Raw genomic sequence first — 12,135 nt, forward strand, 5'->3', positions numbered from 1 at the left:
AAACGCCCCAGCCTCGATCCGTAGCATCACTCACCTGAAAAAGAAGAGTAGAAAGGGATGAGTATAAAAATACTTGGTAAGCAATCTACTTGTAGGCTTTTTCGGATCCTTATCTTAGTAGATATTCATGGCCTTGTCACGGGGTTCTAGGGAGTGCGAACTAAGCTGCACTCACTTTTCTACAACTTAGGAGGCTTGGCCATCTTATGTGATGGATCAATAGTGTCCTGGAATGAAGTGCAATCTCACAAGTAAAATTGAGGGGACAATATAGCTGGATCTGAATCAGTATCGCTCTCTGAACATCATTCGTGGAGGTTAGCTGATAACCCTTCCACGAGACCATACTTCCACTAAAATCGGGGGGTTGCAATCCCCTGTGTGCCAATCAACTACTAGGTCATCCTACGTGGTTCTATTATCCCCCGCTTAGGGACAGGTTTCTAGGCGACCCTTTAGCTATCACTACTAGGTCGTGGCACAAACCACACTACCCTGACCCACTCTGCCTAGCTCAACGATCTCAATATTGGAGTTTAGACTCGACGGTACAATATCGGAGCAGAGAGAGAAGTCGAAGTGACACTATCCACACTTCTCAAATAAAGAATGCAATAAGATAAGTGGCTATAAAAGGAAGCAAGTTAAAGGCAATAATGAGCTGAGAAATTGAATTGACAATATGTTAGCATTCAGCATTCACGGCGTGCATCATTTTATAGACTTGTTAAACTTCATACACGGTCAAGTTAACTATTACAACAACATGGATTTCAAATGCTCGAAGGCCAAATTGACCGTAATTGTCTCACGCCCTTCCCCAACTCCCTCCATTATAGAGCTTCAAACCATGCCTCAATTCTTCACCCATTTCTTCTGCAATAAGCCTTTCCATTCCAGCATGTCGGTCAACGATTACTACGATATTCTCTTCGATATGAAACAAACTGATTTTGATTTAATTGCTATGAGTCATTGGGAAGGCAACGCTTACCTAAAGTTTATATTTTTCAGTCCTTCCCGTTAGTATTAGCTTCTTGGTTCTTTTCTTGATCAATTTAGCATTCTTCTCTCCTTTTCCCCATCTGGGTTTGTTTCTTGCTTCATAATTCATTCATGAAACTTCACTTTTGTGGCTTCTTTCTTGTAGGTTGTGATGGGTGTGAAGCTCTCTTGCCATTATTGTTAGCACATGAAGAATTTGACGTAGGCGTAATCAACTATGGAATCTTTGTCTCCATTGATTTACGAAAATTCACATTATTTGGGATGTTTTTGAATGATGCTACACACGGTAACGTATAAGAACTCGAACCCTTTTTCGCTTTCTTGTTGAGGTTTGTTTGGAGGGAGTTTCACGTTTGTTAATTTAGGGAATGATCATGGGTTTATTGTAAGTATATTGGTATGACGGGTTTTGGGGAACCCTAATGCAAAGTTATGAGAGTTTATGTTTAGAGTAGACATTAAATATCATACCATTCTGGAGAGTCGTGATTTTTAACATGGTATTAGATTCATGCCTTTAACTTAGTCATGTCAATAGAATCCTCATATGTTGAATAAAGAAGTTGAGAGCCTCGAAGATGTAGTCAAAAGTGACTCTAAGTGTCGAACAAATGGTGTACTTTGTTTGAGGACTCTGGAGAAGGAGTCGAGTCTTGATTAAGGGAAGGCTGTTCGAGGGCTCCCTAGGCCTCAAAGGAGGCTCTATGGTGTACTTTGTTCGAGGGAGACCGTTTTGTTCTAGGATTCCAGAGAAGGAGTTGAGTCTCAATTAAGGGGAAGCTGTTCGAGGGCTTCATAGGCGTCAGGGGAGGATTATTGAGAGGGAGTCCCACGTTGGCTAATTAGGGAATGAAGCCCAAAACAAAGCTGTTTGAGGGCTCCATAGGCCTCAGGTGAGGTTCTATGGTGTACTTTGCTCGAGGAGAGAATTGTTGAGAAGGAGTCCCACGTTGGCTAATTTAAGGAAGAGTGGACATATCATAACATTACGAAGAGTCTCTCTTCCCTTTCTCTCATATTTTCTAACAACTTGTTATTATCCGTCGTAGTTACGGTCACTATATCGAATTCAGAAGTGAAATTTTCTGGAGGAGGAGAGGAGTTTACTCTAGAACAAGAGGTATTATCCATTAACATGTTCATGATGTTCGTGATACTCAATTCATGAGTGAAGAGATTTCTTGTTAATGTTCTATAGAGAAAAGAATGCATAATTGGAGGCGTTGAAGAAGGAGATGAGACTCAATTTGAAATCATTACCAATGAAACAGAATTTTTCAATAATTTGAGCCGTTGGTCAAAAGCAAAAAGAGTATGGTTTTTCAAGTCAAATGATAATGGTCACGGTGTAATCATTATCCCTATTGGTTTGTATGCTCGATATTTGATCTATTCTAGTGAAGGACCAAATACTTAATTCGGGTCGATCGGGTTGATCGGGTCGGATCATTTTGTGTAAGGGATTTGAAAATAGAAATGAATTAGGGTTTGTGATATTAATCTCGAAATAGATTAGGGTTTGTGATATTCATTTAGATAGGGTGTATTCATGGGTTTTCAATGATTATAACGAAGTATAATCGATAATAATTAGGGTTTGTGACCATTTTCACACATGATAGTGACATAAACTTGAAGTTGCCTTAACGTACTATTTTATCTGATAAATATGAGTCAAGCTTAACGGTACTGAATTCTGAACCTACTGTTTGATTGGAGCGTTATTTGGTCCAACCTATGTCACTATTAGCATTCATATCATACCCGAGGAAACAGGAAGTGGTCTAGGCTCTGATGATACCATTCATGACTGCTAATTGGTTTGGTAAGCTATCTTGGACTTCCTTGATTTTTGTGGTCAATTAAGTGCTTTAGGACATCTTACGACATCTTACGGCTAACTTGTTAAACAGGAAGTCTCAATTCAAGACTCGATCATACGTCCGAATTTTGTAAGAGTGTTGATATAATATATTAAATTTACCGTAGTCTATCAACTTAACTAATATCCTACGAGAGTTTTTGAAATTCAAATTCAAAATCACAAACTCAAGAAAATACCATCTTGAAGAAGTACGTCAAGAATCTACTGCAAGAAATACGAAGAAAATGCTACTCTCATTGTCATTTGGTTTCGATCAGAATCTCAGGGTTATCTATAAATTTGATGGCTAAGACATCGACTATTACGACTTAGCTAGAGTTTCTTCGTTTTAATTTCCACTTTTTACAAATATTTTCAAAACTCAAACAAAATTCTCAAAAATTATTTATTTTCTACTACGACTAAGAATTCAAATGACTTCTAAACCAAACTCGGTATGAAGTAGGTCTCGATTCGAACATTCAAGTCAATCGGGGCAGCGATTACACTAACACGTTTAGTTGTGAGATACAACCAAACCCTATCCACAATCGTTATCAAATCATTAAAAAATGTGGTGGGATTGAGGCTGATTGGGAATCCAAGCTCTTGCCAAGCTCCAATGCCACCAATTATGCATTGTTTATCCTACAAACACAACAACATGCATCATCCAACAAGAAAACGTATGGCTTCTTGAATATCAAAGGACAGTACCTCTTTGTTAAGAATCATAATTCTTTCCGGACTTCTGAATATCACTTGTAAAGCCTGTCATAGCAACATCAACTGTACACATAGATCAAGAAATTTGTAAAGAACTTTCGACCGTTTTTGTGAGATCTCATATCAATTAGATGTGAGAACGAAGCAGTCTTTATAAGGGTGTGAAAACCTCTCTCTAATAGACCATTTTAAAAACCATGAAAGGAAGCTCGAAAGGAAAAACACAAAGAGGACAATATATGCTATGCTGTTACAAATGGTATCAGAGTCAGACACCAAACGATGTGTCAGAGAAGAGGCTAAGCCCTGAAGGGGTGTGGACACGAGGTGGTGTGTCAGCAAGGACGCTGGCCCCAAAAGAAGTGGATTGGAGGGTCTCACATCAATTGGAGAAGGGAACGAGTATCAGCGAAGAGGCTGAGACCTGAAGGGGGTGGACACAAGGAAGTGCATTGGGGGGTCCCACATCGATTGGAGAAGGGAACGAGTGCCAACAAGGACCTTGGGCTCCGAAAGGGGGCGGACTATGAGATCTCATGTCGATTGAGAGGAGAACGAAACATTCTTTATATGGGTGTGAAAATCTCTCCCTAGCAGACGCGTTTTAGAAATAGAAAGCTCGAAAGAGAAAATCTAAAAGACGATATTTGATAACAGTGAACTTCGGGTGCGTTGGAAATTGATATGGAGAATGATCTCTTGGTGCAATCAAAGTTGGCTGTTTCACCAATGTGAGTGAGTAGAGAACTTGATCTCATAAAACGAAGGATGTGTTGAAGGCTGCAGCGCAACATGGTTAATTCTTTCTTGAGTTTTGAATAACATTGTTATGATTTGTGGGTTGTTTTATACTTGTGTGTGGGACTCGTTTAAGGCAACAAGATTGCTTTTAATTCAATTAAGTACTTGTAAGCTATGCTTTTTTGATCTTATAATAGTTCGATTCATCGAAAGAAGCAGGCCGAGCGAGGGGAAGATCAAGAAGCCGGCCGAGGGGCAGGGGCAGGTTCATCAGCTTCTCTATCCTTCCTGTTCCATCTCATTGTTCAAGGAGAGGCCAATGAGTTTACAGTTCAATGACCCTAAAAATAGAGGAAGGGAATAGAGGGGCAGGAGCAGGAGGGAGTGAAAGCAGGTTCCGTTCCAACCCAGCCAGCCAGCCGGGGGGAAGGAGTGAAAGCAAGCAAGAAAGAGGAGTCGAGCCCGAGTGAAAGAGTGAAAGAAGGTTTAGGGGAAGATCAAGAATTAATCGAGAGGATTGACTTGAAACACTTTCAGGTTCAGGGGAAGAGAAAGAATGAATCTTGAGTCTTTCCTTGAAGTTGAAGGAGAAGCAACCCTCAGCGTCACACCCTCGCTCAAAGCTCCTTTATAGTATAGTTATAGTAAGGGCTCGCACCTCTGGCTTTTCGCACGTACTCACTCATCTTTATCAGCTCCCTCTCCCTGATTGAACTCGGTAAAGTAGGTTCGCTCCCTTGCCCTTGCTCTACCTCTATTTACTACGGACTAGGGCAGGTTAGTTCTGTTCCTTAGCATCAAGTGAAAAAAAAGCAGATGAATGAACCAAACGTTGTTTAGTTTAAAAAGCATCCCCCCATCATCCTCATTCGATCCTGCCTGCCGAAGAAAGAGAAGAATATGCTAGGAAGGGGCCCCTAAGCTCGCCGCGAGAAGGAGAAGGGCTAAAATACAAAGGCAAGACGCGCGTTAGAGAGGCACTAGGTCTACTTGTTACAAAAGGCGAACATCCCTACGACACAATAGGCACAAGGAAAGAGCAATAGCTCGGACCAATCCTTCTCTCCTCCTTAAGAAAGAGAATGTATTGTAAGAAGGATAACCTCCTTCTGTCTTCCCTAAGAAAGAATTAATTGTAAGGAGTGGTATAGTATTTAGTCTTTCCCCTACCGCTCTCTCTCTCTCTGTCTGCCAGCTTGGCTCCTTAAACTGATTAAAGTGATTCAGTTATAGCCTTACAATGTAAGGCGTTTAATGGACCTCTACCCTTGGTCTCATAAAACAGTATGATAGACAATCAATTTCCTGCTTTCTAGCTTTGAAAAAGAGTCCAAAAGCTGATACCCAATTGTTGTAGCGGAAGCCACAACCAAAATGCTATGATACCAAGTGTTGTACTCAAAGCTCTTATACCACTTGAAGTGTCGTAAATGTCACAACTTTTAATGCTCTGATACCATTTGTTGCGTCGTACTGCTACAACTTTCAATGCTTTGATATCACTTGTTGTAGCCAAATGTCACAACCACAAAAATGGTTATGATACCCAATTGTCGTAGAATAAGCGAAGTAAGATCGATCGCACTCATGCACCCATTAACAGAAATTAAACAAAGAGACACAAAGATTTACGTGGTTTTGAGAGAAGAAATTATCCCACTTCCACGGGTAGCAACCAGTCTCAATAATCAAAGTGTTTATAGAGTGTATATCTCACACTCCCTCATTGCGAAGTCTCTCCATGAAGTTTCTCTCAAATGTCACTCAGCAAATACAAAATTACACCCAAACTCAATACTTTTAATCATCCTAGACAACCCTTTATATAGGCATTGATGATTCATGTATCAAAATAATAATATGAACCATCAAGGATTATGAACTTAAATGAGAGTTAATAACCAAAATAAATGAGAATATTAATCAAATGGTTATAAACTAGATGAGAGTTATAATAATACATCTTCATGACAACTTACAATAGTAACTATTGCCATTGTTATTAGAGTGTGAGATCCCACATCGGTTGGAGAAGGGAATGAAGCGTTCTTTATAAGGGTATGAAAATCTATCCCTAACAAATGCATTTTAGAACCGTACGGCTGACAACAATACATAATGGTCCAAAGCGGTCAATATATGCTAGTGGTGGGTTTAGGCTCTTTCAAATGGTATCATTTTAGCGAGTATATCATTAGTGCATTATCTATATAATACAAGTATATCATTGTGAAGTAGATGATACATTCACATGACTGATCATACTATTCACTCAATCATAAAAATTTCATAGTTAAGTGTGTTTTACTTCGAACAATTCTATGTTGGGTGACCTATAAATTTTCCTGAAATGTATATGAGTGAGGACAAATCATGCAAGAAGGACTCGTGTTAGTTTGTGGAGATAGTTTTCACTCTTAAGAAACGAGGAGTAGGTAACCTAACTAGGTCACAGGAGATGTGGTAGAATATCACGGTCATGAGATGTCAAATTCAGATTCTGAATCTTTATCTAGACATGAGCCATTACAAATGGTATTATAGGAGTACCTCTCCTAGTAAGATGTGATTCAAGGACAAATCAAGGCGGAAGCTGGTGGACATGTGACACCCACATAAAGGAGGGGTACATGAATAGACATGTGTGGAGGGTACATAAATGAACTAAAACCACATCTGAATGAGACCAATCTTGAGGATACGATGACTAAAAAAAACTTTAAAAAATTGAAAGTCACTCCTACACCCTTTACTTAGATCAATTCTACGTTAGGTGACCTCCTAATAATTTTTATGTGATGCATGACATACTAGAAGAACGCGTGCTCGTTCGTGAGGATAGTCTTCACTCTTAAGAAGCGAGGAGTAGACACGGAATGTCGGACAATGTGGAGGCCATCAGATGTCGAATCCAGATTCTAGACCCTAATCCGAATCCTAGACATGAGTTGTTGCAAAGCTATGTTCAGTCAGATTAACACGATGAACTACAACTATATGACTCAACCATTTATATAATCCAAGGTACCAACTCATTCCCCTTACCCATTCCACAACGATGAGGCTAGAGTGCACCGATGAGCTTTTGAGTGCAGCCTTCCTACTCATCGGACTAGCCGACAATGCCAACATGAAATGCACCTCCAAGATGCTCTCTTTCACAGTCTCCCACCCTCACCCTCGCCCACGCTTCATTGCAACCCTCCAAATAATGCCTGAATTCTTCACCCATTATTCTTTCCACACCATCCACCATTCCACCCTTCCCCTCCACTCATTTTACAATATCATTATGCACGTGCAACTCCACTCATATTTCTCCATGTCCCTCTTCATTGATACCCATCTCAATCGCCTAACCCTTCAATTTTCGCATCCAAGTTAGTATTCACTCAATCCTGCATATCATAATCATCTTTCTTCCAAGATTCATTCTTGCAAGTTCTTGTAGGGAATGAGCATAAATTGATCGTCTGTCGATTGTCGTTGGCACGTTCGATACACGAGGATGAAGGCCGAATTGATCTGAGGACGTTTGTGTCGATCGATTCGGACATGTTCCGACGCATTGTAACCGAGCTTAACGGTTACTTAGTTCGTATTACGGTAAAAGATTCATGGGTCAAGTTTTGCATGGGAAGTAAAGAGGAAACGGTAAAAGATTCATGGGTCAAGTTTTGCATGGGAAGTAAAGAGGAAAGGCAATGCATAATTGAAGGTGTTGAAAGAGTAGAAGGAATTGAGTTCATAATTGCTATCCATCCCCTTGAGTTTTTCTATAATTTGGCCTCTCGAACACAAAGGGTATGGTTGTTCAATACAATGGATTCATGTTGTATGATGATTGTTCCTTGTGGAATGTTTGCTGGATATCATATTTATTTTCCCAATTGATTATAAGTTTGTTTGTAAAAAAATGCTTTAAATTAAACGAAACTTTTTCGTGTTCGTTTTAATTCGAAAGGGTCTATTTGTTTTATGATTTTTGTCACTTTTTAAAACACGAAATATTATTCTCTAATAATTTAAAATTTCAAAAAATTATTGGAGTGATGAGATTTTAATTAATTAATTCTAATTAATTTCTTTTAATTAATTATTAATTATAAATATATTAGTTAGGCTTATTTAATCTTAACTGGTAAATGTTTTGTATTATGTTAATTATTTTAGATAATATATTTATAATTAATATGGTATATTTTCTACTTTTATAAAATATTAATTATAAATGAATTTAATTTTAATAATTATGTTGAAATAAATAAATTTAAACTCATAAATAATCATCATATTAAAGAATTAATTATACCTATTATATTATATATTATAAATTATGAATTTTTCATAAGAGAATTCTTTTACATTTTCGTAAAAAAGGTGAGATTTGGAAAAGCAATTCACTTGAACAAATATTAAAAATGATAATAATTAATAATAAAACTCTGTCATCGATCTTGGTGGAGTTTCAAACTTTGTTATAACTTTTATACAAATTTACAAAGACTTCGAAACAAATTTTGTTTTTTAAAATAAAATGTATAAGCACTTTAACTAAACAAAACAAATTTATAGTTGAAAATTAAATAAATAAGTTTTTTAGAATATTAGTTGTGGCATTAATCGAGATTATAATTATAGCTTGTACATGCTTTTCACTCTCAAAACAATTATCTAGCTCTCCTCTACCTCATAAATAAGGTTTATGTTGCCTCAAGAACTCGGGACAGTTCGAGCTAAATCTTAAAGAAAGCAATAGTGTTGTTTGGCAAGCCCAACAACAAATAAAAATGAAACAAAATGAATCATATTCATGGAACTACGAGTACATGTCTCTGTTTGTACAAAATTTAAACACATATCAAACATAAAATTCTATATACACGTCGAGAAGCTAAACCCTAACGTAGAGTATGCCAAAATTATGCATCCACATGATCCAGTGACCATTATTATATGCATATTTCACAGATAAAGATTCATCAAAGAGAAACTTACATTGGCTTCACCAGGTTTTATTCCAATGTCAATAACAGACCAGATAGCTAGCATGTAGTCCTGTACAGCAGCTCAACAAGTTGCGTGAACTGACTGTCTTGAATATCCACACAAACTTGGAGGTATAGGATATGTGGAAGAAAAAGTACACGGGATGCAGAGTGATGATGAAGTAAAATACTTTTCCTCCTTTGACACCCCCAATTATGCAATCTTTATTCTGCACCACATCACCTTATACTAGTTGTTGTTAGGAATCACGACTCTCTACAATGGTATGATATTGTATACTTTGAAAATAAACTTTTATGGCTTTGCTTTTGGTTTCTCCAAAAGGTCTCGTATCAATAAAAATGTATTCCTTACCTATAAACTCATAATCATTCCCTTAATCAGTCGATATATGACTCTCATCAACAATCTTCAACAGTTGTTTAGGATAAGCCATGAAATTTGAAATTTGAGTAATTCTAATTCGTAGTTAGATTGTGAAAACTAAGTGTTTGAAAAGTTTATATAGAGATCAATAAAATCACGATAAACAAGTATCAAAGTACATTACTTTGGTCCTTGTAATCTTTGTAGGGTTCTTGTGTTTTCATATTTTGAAGACGTCCATTTTAGTCATTACACATTCAACTTTTGTTCGTTTTAATCCTTTACTAATAGAGATTAACATGGACACATTTTAAAATTAAACTAGAGACTTGAATGAACATTTTAAAAGTACCCGACCAAATCGACGAACAAAACTAGAATTTAAACTATTTTAGTTGCGCTATAAACTAATGGGTGAGCAAATTTGAGTTTCATTAGTCAATGCTGTGAAAAATGGTTATGAAAAGGCATCACTAGTCCTTACCTCTGTGGTGAAAGTAACTTGCCCAGTTAGAGCATCGAACTTGACCTCCGTCTCTGTTAAAGTGATAGAAACTGATGCAGAAGAAGAGAACAAATTTCAGAAAATTTAAGACTATTCGTTTACATTAACTGCAAAAGGAAGAATTCAAGTTACCTAACTCATCGGGGAGGATAACCAAGTCAGACACGATATTTATGAACTCCGTTGAACGAATTGCAACAAAAACTCCGTAATCAATTGGGCTGATATCAATATTTTGGGCATGTGACAATACCAATGCAGAGTATTGCAGATATCCAGTATCTGAAATCAGAATTAACAGTTTAAAAATTGAATCGATGGTAGAAATGTATCAAATAATGCACAATTACAGACCGGAGAGAAAATGATTCATATGTGATGAAGGCAAAAAGAACACATAATTCACGGCTCTGTTCTTTCTTTTCATATCGAATATCAAATTCCATGTTCGTTTAATCCATCGCTCTATAATTTAGTGGAAACCAAAACAACGACTATTCTAGAGATCAAAAAAATCCAAGAAAATACTGAAAATCCCTAAAATCCAAGATTCAATCAAAAATTGCGGGAATTGTCGTAAAAAAGGAATCGCCAGAATGACAACATTCAGTTCAATTAGAATCAAGATTCTTCGGAAATGAAATCGAAATCGTCGCAACAACAACTATTCCTGCTATCGAAATGGCCGTGAAAATCCCTAGAATCATAAAATTCAAGATTCATTCAAAATTACAGGCCGGAGAGAAATCATAATCAATTCAAGAAATCACAGTATCGACGACATTCAATTCATTAGAGTCACTTAGAAAAAGATTTCATCGCACACTAGGCACAACGATTCTGGAGATCAAAAAATCCGGAAATGACCTAACATCGTCAAATCAAAGTTTCAATCAAATTTCAGAGCAGAGAGAAATCATCCTCGATTAAGAAATCACCAGTGAATTCAATTACGAAATCGCGATTCTTCAGAATAAAAACGAAAAACGTAGAGAGTAATAAACTCACGAGGATCCTCAAATTTCAAGGGCGCGAGTCTTTGGTTTCCGCCGATATAGATGGTCATGGAAAGATCTTCGCTGTACATATTGGAAATATTAGTAGCGAAGAGTTGAAGGAGAAATTTGTACCGATGTTCCTCGAAGTTGTCGCCGTCGGGGTGCAACAGAAAGGAAGTGAAGAATGTAGGCAACATTCGAAGCGATGCAACGAAGGGATAGGGAGAAGAAACGACGATTATGGACAACTTTTCTCTGGAGCATTTGATATGGGCTTCATCGCAGAGCGTAGCCAATGGCAACACCGCGAGCCTCAGATCATACACTGTGTCAACGTGAATGGTGAACATCGCGACGCTGAGAGACGAAACCAAGAGTGATGAAATTGGCGGGCAAAGAGTGATCGCCGTTTAAATTCCTATTTATATCTCATTTTCATTTTCAATTCCAAATTTGGTTGGTAATAAAATTTAAATTTTAATGGGAAATTAAATCGACCTTGCTTCTATTGCTTGGGTCGATTCGTTCAAAAGAGGTATTAGGCCTTGAAACTTTAAACTCAACATAAGTTCACTAATCAAGGTTGCTGAGCATGTGTCAAAGAGAAGAACCAAACTAGGGTCGAGAGCTCGTGAGACAAACATTGTTGAGAGTGGGATTTGAACCCACGCCCTTTCGAACCAGAACCTTAATCTGGCGCCTTAGACCAACTCGGCCATCTCAACATGCAATCACAAAACAAGGTCGGGAGCAAATCTGGAGCAGGTGTCATAGATAACCAAACTAGGGTCGAGAGCTCGTGAAACAAAAACATTATTGAGAGTGGGATTTGAACCCACGCCCTTTCGGACTAAAACCTTAATATAGCGCCTTAGACCAACTCGGCCATCTCAACATGCGATCACAAATCAAGGTCG

At 37.8% G+C, this 12,135-nt stretch overlaps 2 protein-coding genes and 2 non-coding genes across 4 annotated transcripts; 1 reads left to right on the forward strand and 3 right to left on the reverse strand.

The window, feature by feature from the left end:
• Positions 1-664: 664 nt before the first annotated feature.
• Positions 665-2,622, forward strand: LOC111807722 (uncharacterized). Its single transcript, XM_023693571.2, has 4 exons — positions 665-1,022; positions 1,151-1,294; positions 2,058-2,128; positions 2,207-2,622. The coding sequence occupies exons 1-4, from the start codon at positions 683-685 to the stop codon at positions 2,423-2,425; spliced, it is 774 nt and encodes a 257-aa protein (XP_023549339.2). The 5' UTR covers positions 665-682; the 3' UTR covers positions 2,426-2,622.
• A 6,508-nt stretch (positions 2,623-9,130) lies between these two features.
• On the reverse strand, positions 9,131-11,627 carry LOC111807509 (uncharacterized). The gene is made up of 4 exons (XM_023693254.2): positions 11,229-11,627; positions 10,353-10,502; positions 10,200-10,270; positions 9,131-9,557 (listed from the first exon to the last, which is right to left on the reverse strand). The coding sequence occupies exons 1-4, from the start codon at positions 11,566-11,568 to the stop codon at positions 9,366-9,368; spliced, it is 753 nt and encodes a 250-aa protein (XP_023549022.1). The 5' UTR covers positions 11,569-11,627; the 3' UTR covers positions 9,131-9,365.
• A 235-nt stretch (positions 11,628-11,862) lies between these two features.
• TRNAL-AAG (transfer RNA leucine (anticodon AAG)) lies at positions 11,863-11,943 on the reverse strand. The gene has a single exon. It is a non-coding gene; the product is annotated as a tRNA-Leu (tRNA).
• Positions 11,944-12,032: 89 nt separating this feature from the next.
• On the reverse strand, positions 12,033-12,113 carry TRNAL-AAG (transfer RNA leucine (anticodon AAG)). Its single transcript has one exon. It is a non-coding gene; the product is annotated as a tRNA-Leu (tRNA).
• Positions 12,114-12,135: the final 22 nt, after the last annotated feature.

The sequence above is a fragment of the Cucurbita pepo genome, chromosome 12 (assembly GCF_057944985.1).
Source record: "Cucurbita pepo subsp. pepo isolate OVF chromosome 12, ASM5794498v1, whole genome shotgun sequence".
Taxonomy (NCBI): domain Eukaryota; kingdom Viridiplantae; phylum Streptophyta; class Magnoliopsida; order Cucurbitales; family Cucurbitaceae; genus Cucurbita; species Cucurbita pepo.

Coding starts and splice junctions, on each gene's coding strand:
- LOC111807722 (XM_023693571.2), top strand. CDS start 683: ATGTTAGCATTCAGCATTCACGGCGTGCATCATTTTATAGACTTGTTA. Junction 1,295..2,057: donor TTTGAATGATGCTACACACG/GTAACGTATAAG, acceptor TATCCGTCGTAG/TTACGGTCACTATATCGAAT. Junction 2,129..2,206: donor AGTTTACTCTAGAACAAGAG/GTATTATCCATT, acceptor AATGTTCTATAG/AGAAAAGAATGCATAATTGG.
- LOC111807509 (XM_023693254.2), bottom strand. CDS start 11,568: ATGTTCACCATTCACGTTGACACAGTGTATGATCTGAGGCTCGCGGTG. Junction 10,271..10,352: donor TATCCTCCCCGATGAGTTAG/GTAACTTGAATT, acceptor CTTCTGCATCAG/TTTCTATCACTTTAACAGAG. Junction 9,558..10,199: donor AAGTTACTTTCACCACAGAG/GTAAGGACTAGT, acceptor GATGTGGTGCAG/AATAAAGATTGCATAATTGG.